Source organism: Thamnophis elegans, chromosome 1, assembly GCF_009769535.1.
Source record: "Thamnophis elegans isolate rThaEle1 chromosome 1, rThaEle1.pri, whole genome shotgun sequence".
Taxonomy (NCBI): domain Eukaryota; kingdom Metazoa; phylum Chordata; class Lepidosauria; order Squamata; family Colubridae; genus Thamnophis; species Thamnophis elegans.
Genome location: NC_045541.1, coordinates 116571339 through 116594896, shown reverse-complemented (window position 1 = coordinate 116594896; position 23558 = coordinate 116571339). Strand labels below are relative to the sequence as shown.

Sequence of the window (23558 nt, the reverse complement as noted above, 5' to 3'; positions counted from 1 at the left end):
AGAGCAAATTTCACTCACCAAACTAAAAAATGACAGAATAATTAAGAAAATGAGGACCTTTCAGAAATATAAGGCATTTTTTCTTTTTAAGAAAAAGGGATAAGCAACAATTTTCACGGGATATCTACATTTGCTGTTTCTGCTACAACTCAGTAAGACATCCATGGCGCCATCAAAGTCACACAAAAGAACTGAGCAGGTTGGACCTGGCTAGTGTTTAGATAAGAGATCACCAGGAAATACCAGAGCTGTGGACATAACTGGGAACTTGAAAACACATCCTGGAAGGAGGCAGTAGAAAACTATGCCTGTAAAGAAAACTATATGGACACGGCCCTAAAGTTGCTGGTTGCTATGCTTGACTTGAAGGCACTTCTCAATAGGCCACACGGACTTTAAAGTGGGAAAACATGCAAACATTTGTACATGCACACACGTATGACTCTAAAAAGAAAGACAAACTAAAATGACTTAAGCTGTATTTTTTTTTATTTTCTTTTTGACAATAAATAAAATTATATATTCTGTCTATTTGTGATTTACAGATAGAATTTTATCTCTTGATTTCCACCCCCCCAGTGTTACAATATACAATAATTTCAGTTTCCCTTTAACGATTTCCCCCCCTTGAAATCTGTATCTGTTATGACTCAATAATACAAGAGCGAAAGATGATAAATTCCTTCCAGGCACCAGGCTCTTTAGTCTAATGTGGTCCTCCTGGCCATTTGTCTCTTACTACCCTTTCTAAATAAATTAGCTCCTTCAAAAACCTTGAAATCCCCACCATTCCAAAACCAGCACTGACCTATACTATGGGTTTGACCTTGAATATTAATCTTGGTAACAGAACAGATTGACAGTTTGGTGGAGTTTTCAGTAAGCAATCTACTAAAAAAAAAAGTTGAGATGATTACAGCACCTTAATGACAATGCTCACAAAGCGGTTATAATGAAGATCTAAAAGTGATACCCGGTTCTAATCATACTTAGCCGTAAAGTTAAACCCAGAAAAATTGGTTTTCCTCCCTAAGCCATAGTTAAGTATACTATGGCTTAAGGTAATGCCTAAATATAACATGGTTTCCTGACAAAGTATATGTTTTAGAAACAGATGTCATGCTAGCACCCCCACTTAAAGGGATTTCGGGCAACAAGTGTGGAAAGGCCACTCATCAGTACAGAAGAGACTGAAGAGGCTGGAACAATCTGACTTCATATTTGTCACATTCATATCCTGCCTTTCATTCAGAAGCTCAAGGCATCAACTCAACTCAACTTGATCAATGTGTACAACACGTTGACACCTGACAATACAAAGGAAGAAGCAAGAGAATAACAAGCAAGATCCCTATGATCATTACCCACCCAAAACTGGGAATACTAAGGAATGATCAATTTTGCCTTTCACATTTACAATGAATAATATCACTGAGAAGAATTATCAAACCAGTTTACCTGCCCTGTGTGTAATTCACTTTCAGTAAGTATACCTTTAATTTGGTAGCATTGCAAAGAATATTGTTAGTTGGTGAGCAAGTTTTGTGTTTATGGAATTGAATCATCAGAATGGGTATTTTTTAAAACTATATTTGTACAAAACGTACTCTACAGATTTATAGCTAATAAAAATGTATCAATTACCTCTAACCTATTAGGATCTGACCACAATATTTTGGTGATAGCTTCCTCTTCAATGACTTTATAAAGTAAAAATAAAATATACAGACACTAATTTTATCATAACTTTTCAGCTATGATGTTAAATGGAACCTCCAGGTTCCAAGACAGCATATCTCCAATCACCAAATGCTGAGAACAACAGGGAAAGGTACTGTAATGCATTCATGTCCTGTTTATAGAATTTCTGGAGAATCTGGCTTTGAACCTAATCCTGCAAAACTGATATTTTATATCTTACTTGCGAAAAGGTCATATGGACAAGTTCAACAATTACTCTGATCACAATTAAAATATCAACCGAAATAATTATTTCTTAATTATATTTCCCCAATTTTCTCAAATGAAGTTAATATTAAAACACTTATTTTTCCATACCATATTTTTCTTTTTCCCATTGAACTATTTGTTCATAAATTTTAAAACTAAATATGCTTTTAAATATTTGATTAAAACGACAAAGGTGCACTGAAATGCATTCTTTTAGCCTAAAAATGTAATCTAATCTAAGAAACATAGTGTTTGGTATATCATAATAATATTTCAAACATATCTCAAATAGAAAAAAATAAATGGCCCTTGGAAGAGAACTGTTTTAAAGTTTTGCATTTTATTATTTAAATGTATTAATTTATTTTACACCTACCTAATCCTATTTTATCAATGTGACTGTAAATTTAATGGAAACATTTCTCTTATCCACTGAATATTTGCAAAAAGAGATTTAAAAGGCACTTCTGACAAAATATTTTTGTGCAAGAGGGTTTCTATATCTACTCATAAAAATAATTGGTACCTCTACATTGCTGGTTCCTGTAGCTTACAAAGTGTATCACATCTAATTCATGTATATTTTAAAAATCAGAAATAATTTCTATAAGGACACAAATGTGCATACATAGATATTCTGACTAATTATAGTTTCTTGTTGCCAATTATGCTCTGTGTGCTTTTTTTAAAAAAATGCAAAAACGATTTTGCTATAGCACAAATTTAACATTTGATATGGTTCTGAAAATATTGGCAGATTAATATACTTTCAAGTAAGTTTTTCTATGCAACAGTTTCCACCATTTTGTGTGTTTAATTTTGTAACAATTCATTTACCGCTCTATTCCACGCACATTTTTTCTATGGGATGGGGGTACCAAATGGATGGGCAAGTTACTAGGCAGTTCATATCCCTCCAATTTTATCTTGATGAGATGTTTCGCTAATGCAAATTCCTCTTCGTCCAACATGCCGTCGTTATCACAGTCAGCAAGTTTCCAGATTTTCCCCAAGACGCTGTTTGGCAGTTTGGAGGTCATCATATCTTTCTTTGCATTGGCCCCAGAGATTCTACCATTGACTGGCGAGAGAGTGTAAAAGATTTCATCATATGTGGGTTTATCTTTGGCAACAACCCATTCTTCCTCATCAGCTCCTTCCTTGGCACCTTCCCCATAGCCATGGTCAAATGGTCCTGCTGTGGTACCATCAAATGCCCCGCCTTGAACCTTCTGTGTTGGCTTGTTACGTTCTTCCTGTGTAACCAGAGTCATTAAATAAGCCACTTTAGTGGATAGCATGTTATCGACGGATTCTATCAGTTTTGGTTTCAGTGAATGGAATTTAGTGAAGTCATAGTTCTCCAATTTTTCCTATGAAATGACAAAAACACATAACAATGACAAGTCAGAAAATTTTCAATACCTCCTTGAAGAAATTATCGATGCTTACCAAGATTGAAAAGGAGGAATACAGAATGTTGCGAACAACATTACAAAGTAAACAATATGTTTGAGGAAACAATATTTATCCAGTCTGCACAAACAGGATGCAGGATGAAAATTTAAGTTTATTTCAGAAAAGCACCTTATCTCTAGGTACAGAATTTCCATCAGCAGCTGTCAACCTAATCAATTGAGCTTCAACTCAACAATTCCTATAGAATTATTAGGAAGCCAATTATACTTTCAACGTTAGTAACTTCTCATCCCACTGATGCTATTCACAAGTAAGAATCTGCACTTCAAAAGTATAAAATGCATGTAGTGTATATCTTCTGGATTTTTCCCCCTAACCCTTTAACAGCAGTGGAAATAAGCAGCATCTGAATTTTCTTTGGGGTAAAAAAGCAACTTATTGCATCCAATCTGTATGCACTGTCAGGTACATGTCAACAGGAGGCGAAAAGAGATGTTTTCTTGTTTGGTTCATGTGAATGGTTGGGGGGGGGGGGAGGAAAGGGGCTTACAGTTAAAAGTCAGGAGCATTCCAAGCCACTACCCCACTGCCTCTCCCGCAGGAATGCATTGTCATCAAAAAAATTTCTTTGAAAAGTTTTTCTTTGCAGCCCTCAGCAAGATCTGGGCCCTTTTGAACTCAATTTTATTTATGGTCTTTTTCTCCCTGATATAAATTTCTTCAATATTCAATTAGACCAGTGTTTTTCAAGTTTGGTAACTTTAAGAGATACCGACTTTCGCTCTCAGAATTTCCAGTTAGGGTATACATATGTACTAGAATAAGAAGATTGGGGGGAAAATTCAGGGCATTGGCATCTAGATTTCTCTTTTATCAGCAGGGCCATAAGAAACATCTGCTATTTTCTTCTGGGAAAAAGGTAATGTGTTGCATTTCAGTGTGTTTCTGCTCTGTATATGCTTAAGTAGGAGTGCATAGGGAAGACCGGTAGTAGCTTCATACATTCCACTCAAGGACACAAGACTAGGAATATTCCAAGCAACTACCTAACTGCTATTCCCAAGGGGATGCAATGGGAAAAAAAAAACCTTGAATCTTTTTCTCTTGCTCTTCAAAACTTGAGTTTTTCCACTTCCCCAATGAAATAAAAATAATTCAAATGTTCTTCCCCTAAAGTGAATGCAGGAAACTGTTGTTTAGAGTTGCTACTTTATTTAGCTTAGTGTTGTTTGATGATTTGTAAGACTTTTCCGAAGTTTCAGACTTCTCCTCAGTCTTTTCTGGAAATGCCAGGACAGAATCTAAAAAGCCCCTCTGTTTTACAGTCCATCTTTTCCTCCTTCCCAAGAGGGGCACAACACTTCCAACTAAGTTTCCAAATCTGCTTTTTGACTGACTAAAAAGACATTATCACTTATTTATCATAGTTCTCAGCAAGGCCTATAAACCTTGAAACTGATGCTATTTGTCGGCCCATCCAACAAATCTAAGACTTTAACTCTCTCTTAAATTAGAGCTGGAAATTTTAAACAAACAATCAGATACATTAAGAAAATAATATTAATTTTAAATTCGGCATGTTAGCCATTCTGAGTTGAAAGACAGGACACAAACATCATGATCATCCTCTTCCTGTTTGCTTAAGAATCATAACAGGTATGTATCATTACATTTTTAATGTGACTTATGTTTTTCTCTCTCATAAGAGCTCATTTGCTTTAGCGCTTCTATTTCCCCTTGTCTGCAAAACAATATAAAGGTCAATTTTTTTCCTAAAAGAAATATGGGTAGTTGAGGCAGTAAGGGGCAGCTGACAAGACCATGAAGGTTTTTCAGTGTAAATATCCCAACCAGAAACACAACCTAACTAGATAAGATTGTTGAAAGCAAATTGTAAAGCTAGGTGGGAATAGTTTTGTGAGAGGACAGAACTTTTTTTTTTAATAAAGTGCATCATCATTATCATCATCACCATCATCTTCCCAAGTCCATAGGAAAAAGCGATAGATGGATAAAAATGCCAAATCCAGTATAAACATCTGGCTGACTGTGTGACTAACCTTACTTATTTATTTATGGGCTTGCAGGGGGAGGTCAAAGGATCTGGAAGCCATGGAGCAGGGTTGGTGCGCCAAGAACCCTTCCTTTGCCTTTTTAATTATTTTTGCCAGCCTCTAAAAATATTTGAGTTTTGAAATTTTAATTCTAAGGTTTTAATTTTTACATATTGTTATATATTGTGACATTTTACTGTACACTACCCAGAACCCCTCTTTGGGGGAGATGGGCAGTTCATAAATGTGAAAAATAAATAAATATTCTTTTTAATCATAATATATATCCCCAAACAGTTGTGGGAATTAAAACTGAGGTTAGGTAGAGATATGGAATTATTATCATGCATTGCAATTTTGAACATATAAATTGCTGTTTGGTAGCCTATTTACCTATAATACAGTTTGGTCTACTGAGATACAATACCTGCATTTTCTTGACTTCAGGAAAATCTCCTGGTGAAATCTGATACTCCTGCTGTAGCTGACGATAAATTTCAGGTAATTTGTTGATCAATTCCTTCTTTTTATTTTCTTTTCCAAATACTGAAGGCATTTCCTTTTTCAAGTAGCTGATTATGTAAGCATGCACCTAAAAAGAGTAATTTGTTTTAAAAATTATGTTTGCATTAAAAATTATTTATCAATCAGTAAATGAAAATACATTTATCTACATGCATCTATGTATATTTCATGTAAATAAATTAAGCATACACAAATCCAGAAAAGCACTTGTAAAGCTGAATCATGGGCGTTTCATAAAAATCTGATAATCCAAAATAGCACCAACATAGCTCCAAAAAGAATTAGCAACTTCAAAATATACAACATTGGAACCAGAAACTTACATCAAACTGAGGAATTTACTAAGTTAGAATTATTCATAAAATACAATGGATATGAAACTGCAGCAAAATTCAATAAAAATAATATTTATATTTCTGGAAAAGTTTTACCAGAAACTCTTAACTATGTCTAGCAAACATTTACTGTATGTCTGACTATGTATGGAAGAATGGGTTACAAAAAAAAAAGTAAACTTAAGAACTGTCCAATTTTTGAGAGGAAATAGGGAAAAAAAGGCTTCAACTAACTCAAAGTCAGAACTGGGAGCAACTTCTAAGAAAAGGAAAAATGCATGCTTTAGATCAGACTGTTGCATTGAAAAACATACAAACCGTATATAAAAATAGTTTATGGATTAATAAGAAGTAACATGAATTAGGACAAAAGAATTCCTGGCCTTGTCTGCTCTTCTGTATAGTGAAAGTTGGGTTAGCTTCCATCAAAAGGGGTGGTGGTGGGAATCAACCAAGGACAAAGTATGGGGAACCCCTAGATGGTAGAAATCCTTTTCCCTTCAAATCCTGGAACTCAACTTTTTGGACAAAAAGTTGCATTGTTCTATTGTAGCCAAAAATCAGGAGGAATCTGGTGCTGTTCTTTTTTTTTTCCCCCAGATTAACCCATTCTATTAAAAGGCAGAGGCTTCCAGGAATGGTAGCTCACTTCTTTGGGTCACTTCATTACTCTGTGCATCTGAACTACAATTCCAGAAACTAAATGCTTTTTAATAAAATGAGTGAACCACCTGAGTCTTCCTGAGTTTTGAAATTAGAATAGGCCTTTAACCCCTTCAACAGGAAAGTATGTATACATTAACAGGAAAGAATTGTTAAGGTAACAGAAATAAGTATTTTTCCTTCTCTCTCTCTAGCATCATAATCTTTTTTGATTATTGACAGATAGGATCTCTACCATTATCATAAACACTGCTTACTGAGATAGCCACATCTGGAAACCTCAGCAGGATGTTGAGAATTATAGATTAATGATGTTTGCAATTTATAGGTTATGAATATGCTTGTATATGCATCAGAGGTGGTATTCAGCCAGTTCTGCCAGGTTCAAGGGAACCGGTAGCGGAAATTTTGAGAACCGACAAATAGGCTGGCCGCGCCCCCACTGCCTCCCAGCTGATCTTCTTTTGTTGCCATGAACAGGAGAACAGAGCTGGAAAGCAGGTTAATGGGGTAAGGAGGGAATGGGGATTTTGCAGTAACCTTCCCCCAAGAGTGGGGAGGAAATGAGGATTTTGCAGTCTCTTTCTCCTGCCACACCGACAAAGCCACACCATGCCACAGAACCAGTATTAAAACATTTTGAATCCCACCACTTACATGCATATAACCTATTATCTCTTTTAGCTAATAATTATATATTACTTGACAACTACTTGTATGCTTCCATGTTTAGACAATGTTTTCAACTTTACAAACATTACCAGGCAAGGGTAGAACTAGTAGTACTATTAAAAGAAGGCAATAAAGCTGAGGAATATCAATTTGAAAAGTATATTGCCAAGTTTCAGTAAAACGTATCTTGTGCCTTTGCCAAACTGGAATGGACTTTCCACTACATGCTATTTTAAAAGTTTCTTACCCCATTGTGGATGCCCATGGATTGATACCTGTTGTACTTGGATGTAGATAAACTCGCATATTGCTATTGACAGCAATTGCTTTCTATTAGATGGAACATGTATGCATATATACATACGACAATGCTATCAAAGAAAGTTAATAAAATCATGTTCTAATTTTGAAACAAACAAGATGAAAGAGCTTCCCCCTATTCTTATTTTAAAGAAAGAAAATAATAACGCCTCCCAAAATTTCTACCATGGGAGACAATGGATTCCCTTTCCACTGACAATCAACACTCTGGTCTACTAGGTGTCAATCACTCCCACATGGAACAATAATCATAATGACATTTCTGTGACTTTATATAGATAGCCAATTATTGCACTGCCGATGAAAATGACAAGTGAGCAAATCAGCCACATCAGTCAGTGGCAATATATTACATCCTACTTTACCTTTGCAAGCCGTGACCTCTTGATCAGATCATTCAGTTTTCTCACTGTTGCTTTTTGTGGAAGATTCTGAATGTCCTGGAATAGATCTTGTGCCTCTACTTCAAATAATTTTCTGTTCTCTGTGTTTTGCAGGGGCTGGGCCCAAAAAGAACCAATATAAACCCGCAATACCTCAGGAGTATTAATTACTTTGCCCAAGGACCACATGAGTGCACCATATACTCTCATTAACTGCTGGGTGTCCACTTGGTCAGCCTTATTCAACACCACCCTTATCTTGTCATCCTGACCCCGGAATGCCTTGATTGCTTCTGAGAATTCATCGGAAATATCAAGTTTATGGGCATCAAATAAAAGGATGATACGATCAACCCGCTCAGCAAACCACTGCAGGACTTGACAGAAGTCGTAACCTGAACAAAAAAAGACAATAAGTAGGAAATATTTATTGATATTGATGAAATATGATTTTGTTCACAGTTTTTTAACATAACTCTTGTGGGATGAAGACATAATTTTGTAATGCTTGATACTACATTGGCGGCCAGTTCAGCTTCCTCTACACTGCAAATAACTTTCATGAATGACTGTTCACAGCTTTATGTTTCTGAACATGAACCTAAAGCAAATGTTACTAGAATTATAAATGTAGAATTACACAGGTTGTCAAGAATATGGAGAATGTTCACATATTCAGTAGCTCCCACAAGCAAATATCTTACTCCAAAGAATTAACTCCATAGTTACAGATAGGATTTTCCTAGCTAAGTTAGATGATTTTCCTCTATGTGACAGAAATCAGAGCAAGCTCCGAACCTTATTAAACTTGGCAACACATCACAGCCCAGCATGGCAAAAATCTATTGCAATGGAGATTATTATTCAACCACATTCTTCCATGCCAATATTTTGGGGTTTAAACATAGCTAAATTTGCTGAGGTTGGTTCTATCCTTGAATAGGGAAAAGGGAAACAAAAAAGGAACAGATTGTAAAACTGAGAAAGGAAAGAGAAAGAAAGGTGAAGAGATACATAGATTGAGAGAGGTAACAAATTAAAATGCCTTGGATGGGAGAAAAGATGGATCCTTTTGAGGCATGGTATTTTTGGCATACATATTACAAGCAGTCCCCAAGTGAAGAACATCCGACAAATATTTTAACACTGAGTAAGAACCATATGTACCTGTTCTGACTTACCTACAAAATCGATTTAAAAAAGACTTAGGAACTGATCTCATTCATAACCTGGGGGACTTTATACATGCTAATTTCTGAAATTCTTAGGTACTGATCCTAAATCTTCAGCACACAAGACATATGATTTCAATGTTCTGTTAGCAGAATATAACATCAAACAATAACAATTTGTAAGTTTTGCAATTTAGTTTTTATATGACCGTATAATATTCACCTACTTAGGACACATTGCACTGATTCAATACTGTGGTCAATACTTAACTGAGTAAAGTTGACTACTTTATTTGATTACTTTTTAGATTTCTGACAATACTGTAGTATTCTCTAAATTTCTGATAAAATGGTGTTTAAGGTGTCTTAATTATATCTGAATTCATTATATTTGAATTATTAAACTATAGTAATAACAGTGAGCACCCATGAAACCATATCTGATTTCTCTACTACTCTACAGCGATTTCAGATTTTTAAAGTGGTTTTGCATGATTGGTTTTGAAGTGTAACCTCCTGCAAAATAAATGAATAATATTTAACTTATATCTCCCCGAGCATATGCTTCTAGCATGTGCTGTTTTTTGGTGTTTTCTTTTTTGTAATGCTGCTAATTGAAAAGAAACAAAACATTCTCAAAGTTGTATACAACAACTACAAATTCCTTCAATTCTGCCCTATCTATAGTCTTATTAATAAGTCAATGCCATTAATAATCAGTAATCTGTGTCTTCCATGTGTTGGAATTATAATTTCCTAAATCTTTGGTCAGCGTGCTGAGAACTGTAGATCTGATATATGTGGAAGGCTTCAGTTTTGAGTTAGATATAATAGCTTAATATATTATTAATAAAATAATTTGACAATTATTTTTAATGACTTGGATTAATAAAAGTAATAGTAGAGAGTCAATATGATAAAATTATGTATATTTCATTTTACATAGTAGTCTTAAGCATTATGAATGCTACACACACACACACACGGACACATATTATTTGGTTCTAACCTTTATAGTAACTTTGTGCAATCAGTTGAAGTTTTTTCCTTAGATATTTCAAAGTCAATTACTTTTTAATATAATGAACATTATAATCAAAGGAAAATGTTATCTTTCAATTCAGAGATAGTAATACAAGAGAGCATAAAAGGCGGAGTTAATTATATGTTTAGCAGATTGTGGCTGAACATCTGCTAGGAACATAACTGGACAAATTGGGCTTGGTATATTCAATGTCTCTTCTATTATTTGAATTATTATTATTATTATTTTTAAAATCCTGAATCTTTTTTTATTCCATCTTTGGCAAAGCTTTCTGCCAAAGTTTTCATATAAAAAAGAGAAAACTCACCTCTACTGATGCGTTGTTTCTCTCCTGAAAGAATGCCAGGGCTATCTATGATGCTGATGCTCTTCAGAACCTGATTGGGTAATTGAGCACACATGAACCTACATGGAAAAGGGAAAACTTTGGTTACAGAAGACCCGGGAAAAGCCTTTCCCTGTGTTTAAACTATCAGTGATAGAACCCTCAACCAAAGCATGAAAGGTGGTGGTTCATTTTGTCCAGTTTCTGTATATAAAATGATCCCAACTTTAAGACTCCTGCCCATTTGGAGAGCATGAATATTTCTCCCCATAAGAGAGGAAATTCTACTTAGACCAGGATCCTGCTTTTCATGGAGAAACTGTATGTTAATATGGTGATTCACGTCTAGGGCTCTTATCACATCCATGTATCCACACATACATGTATGTATATATGTGTATATGTATGTTTGTATGTATGTACATACACAAACACACAAACACACATACATACATTTTAAAACACAATAAACAATAACAAGTTTATTGTGTACCTTTTGCCTGTCAATTACAATATTTTTTCAGGAATTCTCTCCAATAGAAGAGCCAGATATCTATTGGATACAATTCCCCAAAGGAGATCAAAGTTTTTTCAAACTCTCATCAAATCCATTTGCAGATGCACCTACCATCTTACCACTGGGTAGTTTATTGCTATTAACCTGAGATGGATAAATACTGACAGACGGATAAAAAATCTCTGAAATTTTATTTTTCATATCCAAAATTAGACTTCTCTAATGATTTGTACTGGATTATAACTCCAATATTATAGAGTTATTAGCTAGCTTATCTGGGAATGATAGATAGGTTGCTTAATACAACTGGGAAACATTACATTGTAGAATAATGTATGATAAGGAAAAGAGAAGAAACTAAGGGACTTTTCCCATTCTTTAAAGAAAAGAAATGTAATTGAAAAATTTCAGGATATACATGACTATGGACAGATATTAAACCAAATATTATGCAAGATGTTTTGATATACAGATGTAAACTTAAGTGACCCAATTAATAAAAACATTAAAATGAATAGTGATTGACATATTATGTCTTCCTTCCTAATTATTTTATTTATTTAACAATACTGTTCAGCTATGCCAATTCGTAACAATATTGTAAACTATGCCATGTAATCTAGGTGATGTACAATATGTTAAAATACAGTAAAAAGCAAAACAGAATATACTGAATTTTGCATATGACAGCTTTTTTCCATTTGGAATTACTTAATATTTTAAAAATATTTTCTGCAGTCTTTTTTACAAGGCTACAAAAGAGCTTTAGAAAATCAAGTAAGGAACAATGCAATGAAATTTTATTTTAAAAATAATTCATATTGTCCTCCTTGTGCGTTTATTGGGTGGCTAAAAAAAGACAAGTTTGTAGGAAGACTGTGTCCTTTATACCAACCAAACAATCACACTGTGTTTTACATTTTCTGGATGCCAAGAATGTAGTAGTAACTGGTTTTACATGAAAAACAAGAACTGCAGTTATGTATAGAGACAGCACTGTAATACACTTAAGCTGTTGTGAGCATTTATGGGCAATAAGAAAAGAGGTAATAGATTTTTCAGTAGTGTATTAAATAAGCTCTTTGGATTGTAAACTAGAATTATTTGTAGCAGTTTGCCTTTTTAAGAAAGCTGCACAAAGATAGTTCATTGCACTATCCCACAATTGTTGTTGGGCTACCAATGAAATTAGAATTAGCTTCTTAAAAAAAAAGCTGTGCTGATAAATACACCACCAGGGAACAATATTTTGATTGTGTTACATTAGGACAAAAGCCAATTAAAGTTCTTTTCAGAGAAAAAAAGTTTCAAGAATGAAAAAACTCACAAACTGACCTGGCTTCGCTATCTGGCCTGGTGTGTGTGTGTTTGTGTGTGTGTGTTTGTGTGTGTGTGTCAGAGAATTGTGTACAGCCCATAAAATGGTTGTACTGTTCTTGAATGGATAAGCTCTCCCAGTGATTGCTCTGCACGGCTTTTAATTGATTTTAACATTTGCATTATAATAATATAATATACATACCAAAAAATAGAAACATGAAAACAACCACACAAATATTATTATTCAAATGTTAAAATCAATTAAAAGCCATGCAAAGTTTGGTGTGTGTGTGTATATGCTAGTGTGCCAGACACACACATACACACAACCCAAAAACTCATGAATTTTAAAAAATTAAATTAAAACAACTGGAAAGGGAATTTTTACATATATTTACAGAACCAAATATATTTCTGTCCCTTCTTCCTTTCCATTTTATTCAAGCCACAGAGGCAGAACAGGGGTTTAGGCTCTTTAGTTCAAGGCAAGAAAAACCGGAAGAAGCAAACCTGAAATACTGATGAAGTAAGGCAAGGAAGAATTTACCAGTTTTTTATTCTTTTTATGAGAGCAGAATTAGAGCTTGTGGACTCTGGAAACAGTGAGGGTGAAGAGTGGCTCTAATTTTAGTAATGAGAATTATATGAAAAACAACCTCATAAATCTGTAGCTCACACAGTGCCTTATTCCTTCAGTAGCTGTTTTTGTTTTTACACAAAAAATTTGTTAAAGTTATCAAACTATTTCCACGAGTGAAAATATGGACTTGAACTTGGATTTCTCCAATCCTAGTCCAACAGCTTTTTGTCCCTTTAAAAAGCTTAAAAACTCTTTCAAAATGTGCAGATTATGTCCTACAACCCAGAGGTGGGTTGCTGCCAGTTCAGCCCGGTTCAGCGGAACCGGTAGTAGCGGTGGCAGGAGGCTCTGCCCACCTGCCCAGACCCTTCTGTGCATGCACAGACATTTCTGCGCATGCGCAGAAGCGTTGCGTGAGTGCCCAAACAAAATTGGCAACTCACCACTGCTACAACCTGAAAAACACCACTACATCTAAGTCTCCCTTGCTTTTTTTATACTTCAGTTTCCCTTACATGAATTTTGAAGATGGTAAAAAAAGGCATAAAATTCCATGATTCTAAGTTATCACTAATTTTATTAGCTTTTGCTTAAAATGTTACTGATCTACATTTGTTACACAATTATATAGACTTATTTATATGAGCCTATAAAACAAAGGAATTTATGACTCTTTTGGAAATGTCTGTATCTGTATATATCATGCTGGTTGATAGACAGAGACTAGAAATGGCCCACAGAAGTTTGGTTGCTCAGCAGCACAAAATGTTATTAGATATCTGCATAAATTAGCACACAGCCTTTCCTTACCGATTCAAGAACGCATTTCCAAAACGGCTGAGTTTGCGGAATGGCTTTTTGGGATCCACCACAAGAGCGTTTCCTGGAGTACTCCCTTCAGTATCTCCATACATGACAGCAATGAAAGAATCTGTAGTTGGTTCAGGGCCAATTCGCATTCCTGGAAAATCTTGCTCCAAGAGGTACCTAATGGTGATGCAAAATATAATAAAACAATATAAAAAATTGAGAACAAAGCATTCAGGTCTATTCTTCTAAGGAAAAGCTAGGATATAAATAAATGAAGCCACCCCAAATATAGATTTCCACAATTATGATGCCACCAAGACACCTTTTATTTTTATATTCTGTAGTTCGTAGACTTATCAATGACTGCAAAATGTATGAATAATTTAAATCTGCATTCAGTGGGACATAGAAATAAACATGGATACTGCAACCATGCCATAGAGATTTGGCCAATTGGCTTAATATAAAATTCAATGGAATAAAAACACAGCATTAGTATTTATGATAATTAAAATGCTGGTTGTTTTAAATTAAAATAAATACTGCAGAATTTTTAAATATAAGTTTAAAGGCTTTTAGGCTAAATTACTAATCAGATTCATGACTTTGTTTCTGACTTTTTTCATTTTTATCTGCATCACCAAATTCATCATCAGTGTCTTCCCTTTCCTGTTCACCTAAATAATAAGCCAACTCTTGATGTCTTACATCCTTTTCCACTTTTTATTTGAAATAAATAGACAGGGGAGGAAATGTTTTCAACCATACCATTCAATTTGTTTCTGAATGCTGCAGACCAGGGAACAAATGAGTTTTATCCTTACTAATGAATGAAATATGTTCAGGTTTATGAATTATGTTTGCTACCTGTAGAGCTGCTTTCTTGGCTTCCTAAAATAAGACCAAGTGACCACGTTTGGCAAATTGTGTCAGTGCAACAAAATAAAGAATATAAAATAATTGCTTGTCAGATCTTTCCTCAAATGCTTATTACCTTAAGAAATTACACAAATACCAGTCTTTTAACATCTGTAATAAAAACTAAAATAATCTAATTCTGATAAGTCAAGCAGCATTATTTCCATTTCCCCTTAATCTTGTGTAATTCACATGACAGCAATTTCCTCCCTATCCAAATCCCAGACACAATTACATAGAAGTATGCTATTATCTTTTTTTCCTGCTGTAGCCACAGAGCAGACGAAGCCAGAGTAAGAGATACTGAACAGATAATTCTGCATGACATTCTATTGCAGTACTGAGGTCATGCATTCCTATAGTTCTCAAATAGCATTTGAAGAAGTCCAGGCTGGGGGAAATCTATTCTTTTTTAAAGCATTAAATATATTTAATTTCTTATTTTTTCTATAAATTAAAATAAATTACACATGTTTAGTAAGTATTCAATAAGCATATGACATACAAGTTTTTGTAATTTTTTTTTTTGCAATCTCCTATAAAAAAGAATAAAGATCAATGAACGTTTGCCACAATAATGAAGTTTGAGAATTCTCCCAATCAGAGTTACATTGGAAATAGATTTGGGCATTATGTTCATTTGTACGATTCACCATTATAACGGAAGAAAAAAAATCCAGTGGCAAAACAAAATGTTGCTTTATCACAGCAACTTGGAATGGTAGAAAAAGGAAACAGAATTCATGACCCCACACACAGGTAGTTCTCAACTTAGAATGGTAACTGGGACTGGAAATCTGGTTGTAAGCTGTTACAGTTGTAAATCAAGGCATCCACATATCTGTAAGTAATTTTCTGGCTTCTTTTAGGATTCAGCGAACCCATTCATTTGAAAATCTATTCTATTACATATTTCCAAGAAAATGAATAGTTACAGACCCTATACATAGGTACATTATACAGATAATTCAGGGTTTTTTTAAAAAATTTTTTTTCATGCCAAACCCATTCTATGCAGACACCTTGGGACTTAAATCTTCATCTACTTCAACACATGGAAACTATAGCTGGGATGCCTTTATGCATCTCTGACTGGTATACTAATTCCATTCTAAGCAGAAGGATGTGACTCATGTCCTCATTATCTCTATACTACATTATTGCAATATGCCATAGCTGGGATTGTTCTTGAAAACTACTGCAGATGTAGACTGCAAGCTGATGGGTGCTAGATGATTTGGCAATCTAACACCTATTTTGCAGTGTTGCATTGGTTTCCAATAGACTTCTAAGTTTTATTTATTTATTTACTTTATTTGTATGCTGGTTCATTCCTAAGAACTTTAGATATTTAACCATCAAGATCAATGTAGAATAAAAAGCAACTCCCTGAAAAACAAATAAATCCACTCATAAAGCAAAAGAAATTGACATGAAAACAAACAGAAAATATACAAAATCATTGAATCATTTTGCTCACAAAATCAAAGCCACTCTCTCTTGGATTGATTATTGTAAAGAATAATTTAAGATCTTGTACTTTCTTTTCAAGAAGTATAAGCAGGTTTTCTTACTTCAGGAATTGGTTCTTGTTCATCTTGTGATTTATTAAGATACTGAGAGCCCTATTTCACATATTATATCTAGTATGGTCCAGCACATCCTATACTTTTGCCCTTGATTTTATTACTCAAATGCAGAGAACCGGGGGGGGGGGGGGGCATCCATTCCTGTATCCAAATCTCTCTTAAATGAAATTGTAACTACAGTAATGCAAAGTACATAAATCGATGCACATGAAATAAGAATATAGTAATGCAACTACACTAATGATATAAGCCGACATAAATGACATAAATATTTAAATTGTCTGGGACATTTGCAAACAACAGAGTTTCGTTCTTGTGCATTACATTCAAATCTGTTGAAGGACCAGAGAATCAAGATTTTATTGTAATCCCAAACATCATCACAAATAAATTGACTAAGCTATAATGTTTTCATAGCCATGAAACAAAATAAATAATGAATGAAAAACCAAGTTGATGACATGAATATGATGAAGAAAACTGAGAAGAGACTAAAGGAAAAGGGAAGAGGAGAAAGAAGGCTAGCACAACAGGCATTAGAAGCAATGAAAATGTGAACATAATTTTACACAAAGAACTTCTTTAGCACCAGCTGTGTTTGTGGTTCAGACTGACTTAATTTGTATTTGTTATTGCTTGTTTTGCTAGTTACTTAGCAGACTCAATCCTTTTAAAGTATAACCAACATAAATCATGTTTTTATTTGACTGTTGTGAAACCACAGACTTGTCTACAACACACCCATATTAGAGAGCAATATAGCACAGAAGCTTCATAATAAAAATAAAATAAATATTGTTTCAGTACGGAGATGTTTCGCTGGCTTAAACAGATTGTCTTATAGGATTACCATTCCACTCCAACAATTTTCCAGACCTGCAGATCCAAAGCAAACAGAAAGGATAAGGGACAAACAAACTGCTCCATGCAGAAAGTGTTTCAGGCATGGAACCATTGATTTAGTAGCCTTTAAATATACTTGTTCCAAATATTTTGGTCTGTATATCGAACAACACTGGGAGCTTCTGAGTCTAGACTGAACTGCTGTTCTTGCAGAACAAATGATGAAAGAGCTTAACAGTGGAATAAAGTCAACCCTGAGGAGTTTTGAAATGCCATTCTTGCAGACAGTAGTGGTTATGAAGGAGATTAACAGTGGAAGAAAGTGAACCCTGGGGGGTTTTGTCGATGGTATGCGTACATACTGGTGGTACCAACTTTGCTCTACTCAACCCCTAAAATCATTCCCAGATCTCTCTGGATTTTTTCCCTGCCCAAACACAGAACAACAAAAGTATCCCTAGTTTTGTTTCTGTTGAACTTCAGCTAATCTCGAATAGTCAGCCAGAAGTTCTGGATTTTGAATATGAAATAAAGTATACTGTCTCTTCCATGCGCCACCTTTCATTAGAACTCTGCTTGGTTACATGCCTGACTGTTTTTGTTGCAAAAGCATAAAAGGAGAGCGGATGTTTGCTGAAGAGTAAGAATCCTGTTTGAAGTAAAATTTGTGACATGAGGCTTAGAAGGAAGTCTCATCTTAATAAAAACAGGAAGATAAGCAATATAGCAGAAATACAATAAATGGGAGTCATTATGGGTGCGGGCGCGCGCGCGCACGCGCGCACACACACACACACACACACACACACACACACACACACATATATATATATATATATATATATATATATATATATATATATATATATATATATAAAATACAGCCCAGGTTCGATTCCCAGTAAGGGTATGGCTAGCTGATGAGAGCTAAATAGCTTGAAATAGATCTATACTAGTCTCCCTTTATTTATTTATCAGCACAAATGCAACACAAATGTAACAAAGGCAACAGTAAAAATAATGGCTGTCATGATGGTCTCTTGTGATGAGCCGATAGACAGAGAAAGGAAGCAGTATGCCTCCTCCCATATTTGGGCATACCAGGGGTTGTGACACAATACATACCTATTTCCCTGGCCTAGCTGATAAAGGAAGAGAGCCTGTGGCTTAGTGGCTAATATAACTGCCTGATATGTAATAAAGCCCAGGTTCAGTTCCCAGTAAGGGTGAGAGCTAAATAGCTTGAAATAGATCTATACTAGTCTCCCTTTATTTATCAGCACAAATGCTATATATATATATATATATGTTTTTTATTTGTGCTGATAAATAAAGGGAGACTAGTATAGATCTATTTCAAGCTATTTAGCTCTCATCAGCTAGCCATACCCTTTCGAATCCCAGTAAGGGTATGGCTAGCTGATGAGAGCTAAATAGCTTGAAATAGATCTATACTAGTCTCCCTTTATTTATTTATCAGCACAAATAAAAAACATATATATATATAACAAAGGCAACAGTAAAAATATTGGGTTTCTGTCGTGATGGACTCTTGTGACGAGCCGATTGACAGATGATGGAAGCAGTTAGCTTCCTCCCATAATTGGGGCTTACCAGGGGTTGTGACATATATATATATATATATATGTATGTATGTATGTATGTATGTATGTATGTATGTATGTATGTATATATATATATATATATATATATATATATATATATATGTGTGTGTGTGTGTGGTGTGTGTGTGTGTGTGTGTGTGTGTGTGTGTGTGTGTGTTGTGTGTTGCAGCCTTATCGACATCTCAAATAAAATTCCTTCTCTCTCAGTTCCAGCAGTGCCAAATTATATAATTCTCTTTCCAATTTATAATTTCTATTTTACTCTCCATAATATCTACTTAATATGTTTTACATCTCTAGATACTTGATTTATAGATTTCCATCTTCTCAACTTTTTCATCTCCTCTTTTATCTCCTCTTATAAAAAAAGTTTTTCATCCATTCTTTTTCAAAAAGCTGTCAATTTAGTATCAAATGATTTAGTCAAAGTAATATCAATTGATTCACAACTTATTGCTGAATTTCTGCAGGTTACTCTATTGATCTTCTCCTCCCTTTTTTGCCATTTTTATCACTTTTTTGGTGGTCACCATAGTAATATTGCAATCCACAAGTGAAAGTGTCTCAATTGCAAACAAAAGAATCAAGGTAAGATACACCCCTTTTTCATGTTTTGTCTTCTTGTGCCCTTAATACATGTCTCAAATGACATTTGGTATTCTAATATTCATATTAAAAAGTAATCATTAGATTTTAGAGCACTTCTTAAATAAAATTTATACTTCATTTTGAAAATGACTAGGTGCAAGAATAAAATATATTTAGCAAAAAATCCCAAACACACACACACTGACAATCAATTTTGCAATCTGAAATTAGGAAAATTAGTACGTATCACAATTTGAATACATTTAAAATTAATTCTGATTTAGCCTGTTGAGCTTTTTTTTTCTTTTTAAAGCAGACAATTCTGTGAAAAACTATAATATGAAACTTAAACCATGGGCTCTTTAAAACTGCATGAGATGATTTCTATGACACCCATTGCAAAAGAAACCAGAGCCTTCAGTTCAGTCAATATCAGTCTCACTGCTCTTAAGCCACTTCACCTTCCAACAGTATCTGTAAATCCAAATATAAATAAGTGGCAGTATATATTTCCAAGGAAAAAACAATAACTCTTTAGGCAATTTAAATTCTACCAGACTAGCTGTGCTAAATATTTACTTCACTAACTGCTGATGAAATGAATGAGTCAGCTTGGAGTTAGCAAACTCTTCTTATCTTGAAGTTAAGTATAGAACTTGCTAGGCTTTCTACTGGGTATAAAACCAAACTTGTAAAAGAAAAAGGAAGGAAAGGATTTAAAAGCGGAAGCATTCTAACAGGTCTTCTATTCCCATAAAACCCATACTATCTGGGACATGAAGTTCAAAGGTCATGGGAGACCACTGTTGGAAGTTAAAACCCACCCCTCTCCTAGAAAAATGAAATATTTTAGGACATACTAAAAAGGCAGAATATTTCCCCTAAAAGAGAAGTAGAAACCAGAGAAACATGTTTTTAGGCAGAAAATAGAACTCACTCTTAATAGCCCTCCACCTTTGTCAATGAGCCATTAAGGCCTGAGCCAATCTACTCTACATAACAAAGGTAGGACTAACCCTCTACCGATTTCACCACATGGCACCTGGGAAGAAGCAATGCTCAAGCAAACCTGGACTCAAAACACAGCATACAGAGTTGCCCTTGCATGGCCCCATGGGAGTCTGACAACCAATCAGAATACAAGCTCGAGTTCAAAGACCAGAGAGGGCATAAAACCAGGGACTTTCAGCATCTCTGCTCTTTTTCTGTTCAGGAGCTCAAGCCATGTAATCCTGTCCACCATTAAACCATCTTTCCAAGCATGTTTCCAGTGTCTTTTCCCCCACTTGGGACTGAACCTAGAAGGATTTATTCTAACTCACCATGCTGAAAATTACTATATTTAGTATCGGTCCTTTAAATCAGGAAACACAATGAGAGGAGGACTGTAATGAGTATTAATCACAGGAAAAGGAAGCACTAGAGTCATACAGATAACGTAGAAAAGGTAAAAACTGCTCCCCTGAGGTGTTGGTATTACAGTTACTAGAAATCCCAAAGGTGCTTTTCCAAAAGGCAACTGGACTTTCTCCTCCAGCTCTCTTTTGGAAAAGTTCCTTTGGGACAACCATGACTTGGATGACTGAGAATCTTCATAGACAATTACTAGACATCTGGAATGAAAGCCCAAGTGTCTGAAGAGGCCATTCATGAAATATTTGATTGTATATATAAAGACATAATGACACAAAGAATTGTGATGCTAAATTATTTTCCTAAACTTAATTTAATTTGTAATTTAATATTGAGCTTTTTGTTCTATAAAGCCTGGAATTTAGCAAAGAGATTTTATATAAAAAAATTCTTGATACTAAGAAATTGATTCAGAATATGAGTCTTAGTTGTTTTTGAAGTTTGTATATTTAAAAAAATGAAATGAAAAGATGAAGCAATGTTCCCACAGTCTAAATTTAATGACACCTAAAGGACTGTACTAATTCCATATTGATACAAATAGATATTTTGTGGATATTTCGTCTTTATACTGTCATATTTATAGCTAAATTTTAATCATTATTATATATGTAATGTATTTTCAATTGCATACCTACAGTTGTTTTTGCATAGTTATGAATTTTTAAAAGGCTGTGGATTGTGAAACATGGCCTTCTTTATAATTATTTATATTTCATTATGTGGATGAGATAATTGAACCATTTTCTGTGGAAGTTAATAATAGCAAATTAAATACCAAAAGGGCAAATTAAAGGTGGCCTGTACTAAATACTATCTGTAATAGATACATTGGAAGGTTTATATATATGTACATGCAATATTGCCCGAATGAGAGATAATAAAACTCTAGATTCCTTTAAGGCCTAGCTTTAAGTCTTTAAAAGGGGAACATTAAAAGATTTTAACTTAAGGCTATTTGAAAAGATAATTAAGAGTAAAAAGCAATTAAAATATTACTCAGCTACCTTGAGACACTAATCCAGATGGAAATGTACACTAGAAATAAATTCATGTTGATGTTTAGATAATACTAAAAAACGTTATATCTAACTAGCTATTTTCTTCAATATGTTCTCAATAAGGCTATAAATGGACAATCATACCCCTCTCTATATGTACCATGTTACTGATATCTGTGCCACTAAACATTCTTACCCTGAAACTTGTCTTAAATTTATATAGCCAAATATTTACCAGATTCAGTCTACATAGCAGGCTGCAAAGCCTGATCTTCGGACAGCATATAATATTCAATGTTATAGAGTTTTGGGGGTTTTGGTTTCCTTATTTTCAACTTTTATTATGCATGAAGTAATATAGTAACCATGTCTTTAAAATGTATACTTTTCTGTGTACAAAGTCATAAGCCACATATCTTTCTCTTCATTCAGTTGTGGGAAAGATGCACATTCAATTTATAAAAAATTACAAATACTAGTAGATCATCTAGATAGAAGGCCCTAGACAGAAACACTACCATACAATCTAATCCTATTAAAGTTAAATGCCTCCAAAGGGCATTTCCATTCACTAAGGGTGGTCTCGGGTTTCACAAAGCCATAATAGGATTTGCAAATCACATTTTACAGTTCAGAATGTCATATAAAGGCATCCAAAGCTAGCTAGTTAAGGAAGGGAGTCAAACAAGCCCTGGCTTACTGCAATGCATGATGTCATAGGGGAAACACTTTATTGTTTATTCCCTTGATAATGTTCATACCCGACCACGCATAAGCTATTACTGATGAATTTTGATATTTGAATCCATCATCTTCTTGGCCTAGTCATCGTGTTTAATATCCCGGTTGGGATCGGACAAGTGGAAGTCAAATAGAAAACTGGGTAGGTGTTGGACCATACGTCACATACATGGTTTTCAGTTTAGCAAGGAAAGATAAACGTGCCGGTAGACCCCACCACCTCCTCCCGAGCCAAACCCCACCAGGTGAGCAAGGAACAGAGACGCGGCAGAGAGCTTACTCTGGGGCTGTTTTCGAGAGTTACGAATGGCTATTTACGCCTGAAACAGCAGGAAGGCAAGCAACTCCCTGGCTGGGGCTAACGCGCCATAATCGCTCAGGTAGGAAGCCCCGAGCGCGGTTTTTTTTACCTAATAAAAGTGGTCTTCCCGGTGCTGTACTGACCCACAAGGAGCACCATGGGTTTGTTGTCGAAGTCTGCATCCTCCAGGGCGGGCGAGTGGAACTCATGAAAGCGGTAATGCTCCTCCAGCGGAAACAGCTTCTTCGCGTAAAGCTCTTTCAAACCGCCGGTCACCGTCTCCACTACGTTCTCATTTTCGCCGGGCTTTTGATGCCCGCTGTGCTTCAGCCAACTGAACATGCCGATGGTCGCTGCTGGCGGCCGGTCCTCAGCCGCTCGTTAGCTCGCTCGTTCTCCCGCCTTGGCTGGCAACTAGACTGAAAGGCCGACCCGGCAAGCAATGAAC

The 23558-nt window shown here is 35.0% G+C and overlaps 1 protein-coding gene across 1 annotated transcript; it reads right to left on the bottom strand.

Annotated features, from left to right (window-relative positions):
- Window positions 1–497: 497 nt before the first annotated feature.
- EHD4 (EH domain containing 4) lies at window positions 498–23552 on the bottom strand. Its single transcript, XM_032235633.1, has 6 exons — window positions 23220–23552; window positions 14092–14268; window positions 10847–10944; window positions 8305–8717; window positions 5851–6015; window positions 498–3323 (listed from the first exon to the last, which is right to left on the bottom strand). The coding sequence occupies exons 1-6, from the start codon at window positions 23450–23452 to the stop codon at window positions 2784–2786; spliced, it is 1626 nt and encodes a 541-aa protein (XP_032091524.1). The 5' UTR covers window positions 23453–23552; the 3' UTR covers window positions 498–2783.
- Between the last annotated feature and the right edge of the window lie 6 nt (window positions 23553–23558).